Below are 2,243 nucleotides of genomic sequence, written 5' to 3' on the forward strand. Positions count from 1 at the left end.
GTCTCTCAGAAGGCAAGGTGCAAGTCCTGGTGTCGGCCCCAAAGGCTCCTGGGTTGTTGTCTTCCCTACATCTTCGCTCCATCCTTCCTTATCTCCCCTACTTCCTCCTTTATCCCTGCACTCCCCCCCCCGGCAAACGTACCGTGGAAGTCCTCAGTCTCCTCTTCCAATTTCCTCAAATTTGCCCCCGTATTGGTGTGCGCGCTCTTGTTCTCTCCGGCCGCGTCTGAGCAGGTCGGGTCGGGAACCGAAAAGAAGGGAAGACAAGGATGAGCAACGTCGATGTCCCAAGGATGATTGCGGGGAGGGAGAGAGGAGGGGGCAGGGGCCATCGCCACCGGAAGTGTCTCCCACAGGACAACAATTATCTGAGGCCCAACGTGCTCCTTCCATCCTACTTCCTCTCATGGTCGCCGCGGCAGGCTCAAAAATAAAGCATACACGGCGTCGTACGAGTAACTCCTCCTGCTGTCCTTTCCTCCTTCCTCCTGCCCCTTCTAAACCCGTCGAGGCTCAAAACCAGCCTCTCCACCTCCCAAGTCCGAGCACGCTCCCACGTACATTTTTTGGCCGAAGACGCGGCGCCTCCTCCCGTGTATGTCGATGCCGAGGACGCAGTGGACCGGGTCTGCCACGGTTGGGTGACACCCGCAGGCCTCGCCCCTCCCGTCGCAGGTTTCTTTTTGGGTTTGGCAGTAACCGTTGTCCATCCCCCGTCTGCCATACCTCTTGCGGCTCAACACGGGTACCTGTGGCACATGAAACAGGGTTGTCAAGCGGGCAAAGGGGTGCGAGCAACACGTGGTGATCAACGGGGCAAAAAGCCTTTGTAAGTCTTTCCGAGCGGCATGTGTAGTGGCTTATGTAGAAGTTGAGACCATCCGTTGTTCTTGGCTGTCTCTATAACAACATATATGCCTCCCATTGATACTCAATCATCCAACCTTGACCGTACCCGCAGGACGAGTCCGTCCCGCACGTTCCCGTGTCCCTCGTCCTTCCCCCCCCCCCCCCGCCTCTCCGTTTGGTTGCATTATTCTGAGACGATAGCCCTTCCTTTCGATCGCGTCGGGGGCGTCGGCGATCTCATGCGTCAGGTTATTCCCCACCTTCGAGCCGGCGGTTCCTGTAAAAATTTATGCCCCAAGTGCCACGTACACCCGCACAGGACGAGCGAAAATAGTTTCCTGGTAACATGACATTGGGTGCCGTGGTCGCACGGCGTGGATCGGTGGGGTGGCGATTGACACGTCGCACCATCCTCCCCCTCACCTCCCCTCCATTTCAGCACGGGGGGAGACAAGTAGTGAGGCGGCCGCTCACACTTTTAAATCCAGAAACACCACAAGAATTAGCGTCAATACCACCGCAGCACCAGGAAGAAGGCATCGGGAAGGCTACATCCCCGCGACAGAGGAAACGCAGGTCGAGAAATCTCGCGAGGGGCTTCTCGCCGCTTGCTCCCCCGAAGGGAGAGATGCAATCTCCCCTCGGTGAGTCCCACGCCCGTCGGCACGAGTTACACCGCCCACAGCGGCCACAAAAGCAAGGAAAGGCAGGGCAGGAAGGAGAGAAGGCGCCCGGACAAGCTGTTCGACCCTGGCATCCGCCAGGTGTACTGACGAGCTCGGAGGGGGAGGAGGGAATGGCTGGCTTGCTCCTGGTCGACACGGTGTTCGACAAATATGTGCCCCTTTTTGACATCCCAAGGTAGGTTTGGACCAGGAATTTTCGTCTTTTGCGGACCTTTCTTTTCGAATAACTTCCTTCCCGTCCTCCCCTCCTTAGTCTCCTCCGTCTCGTCCAGCAAGCCTCCCTCCCCTTGAATCTGGACATTTTCAAGCGGACGATCGCCGCCTGCGTCCGAAACAAAGATGCGGTCAAGGCGCTGGGGCTTGTGGTGGAGATGCGGGAGCGGGGCATCATTCCTGATTTGGAGGTGTACGAGACGATAACGGGGGGATTCACCCAACAGGGGGAGCCGGACGTGGTGCTGGCCGTGCTGCGATGGCTGGAGGGAGGGAGGGAGGGGGGTAGGAAGGGAGGGAGGGAGAAAGGAAGGGAGGGAGGTGGTGTGGTCCCCTCCGTGCAGATGTACAATCACTTGATTCAAGCTTACGTGACGGCGGGGAGGAGGGAGGAGGCGGAGCGAGTGTTCCAGGCAATGAAGGCAGGAGGGCGGGAAGGAGGGCGGGAAGGAGGGGCGGGGGGGAGGGCGGGGGGGAGGGCGGGGAAGGGAGGGC

At 59.2% G+C, this 2,243-nt stretch overlaps 1 protein-coding gene across 1 annotated transcript; it reads left to right on the forward strand.

Moving 5' to 3' along the window:
* Positions 1-1,566: 1,566 nt before the first annotated feature.
* NGA_0681100 (uncharacterized protein) lies at positions 1,567-1,999 on the forward strand (the record flags this gene model as incomplete). Its single annotated transcript, XM_005852323.1, has 2 exons — positions 1,567-1,710; positions 1,789-1,999. Coding segments are annotated over exons 1-2 (276 nt in total), but the record flags the coding sequence as incomplete, so codon positions are not given.
* Positions 2,000-2,243: the final 244 nt, after the last annotated feature.

This window comes from Nannochloropsis gaditana (genome assembly GCF_000240725.1).
Source record: "Nannochloropsis gaditana CCMP526 unplaced genomic scaffold scaffold1418, whole genome shotgun sequence".
Lineage (NCBI taxonomy): Eukaryota > Eustigmatophyceae > Eustigmatales > Monodopsidaceae > Microchloropsis > Microchloropsis gaditana.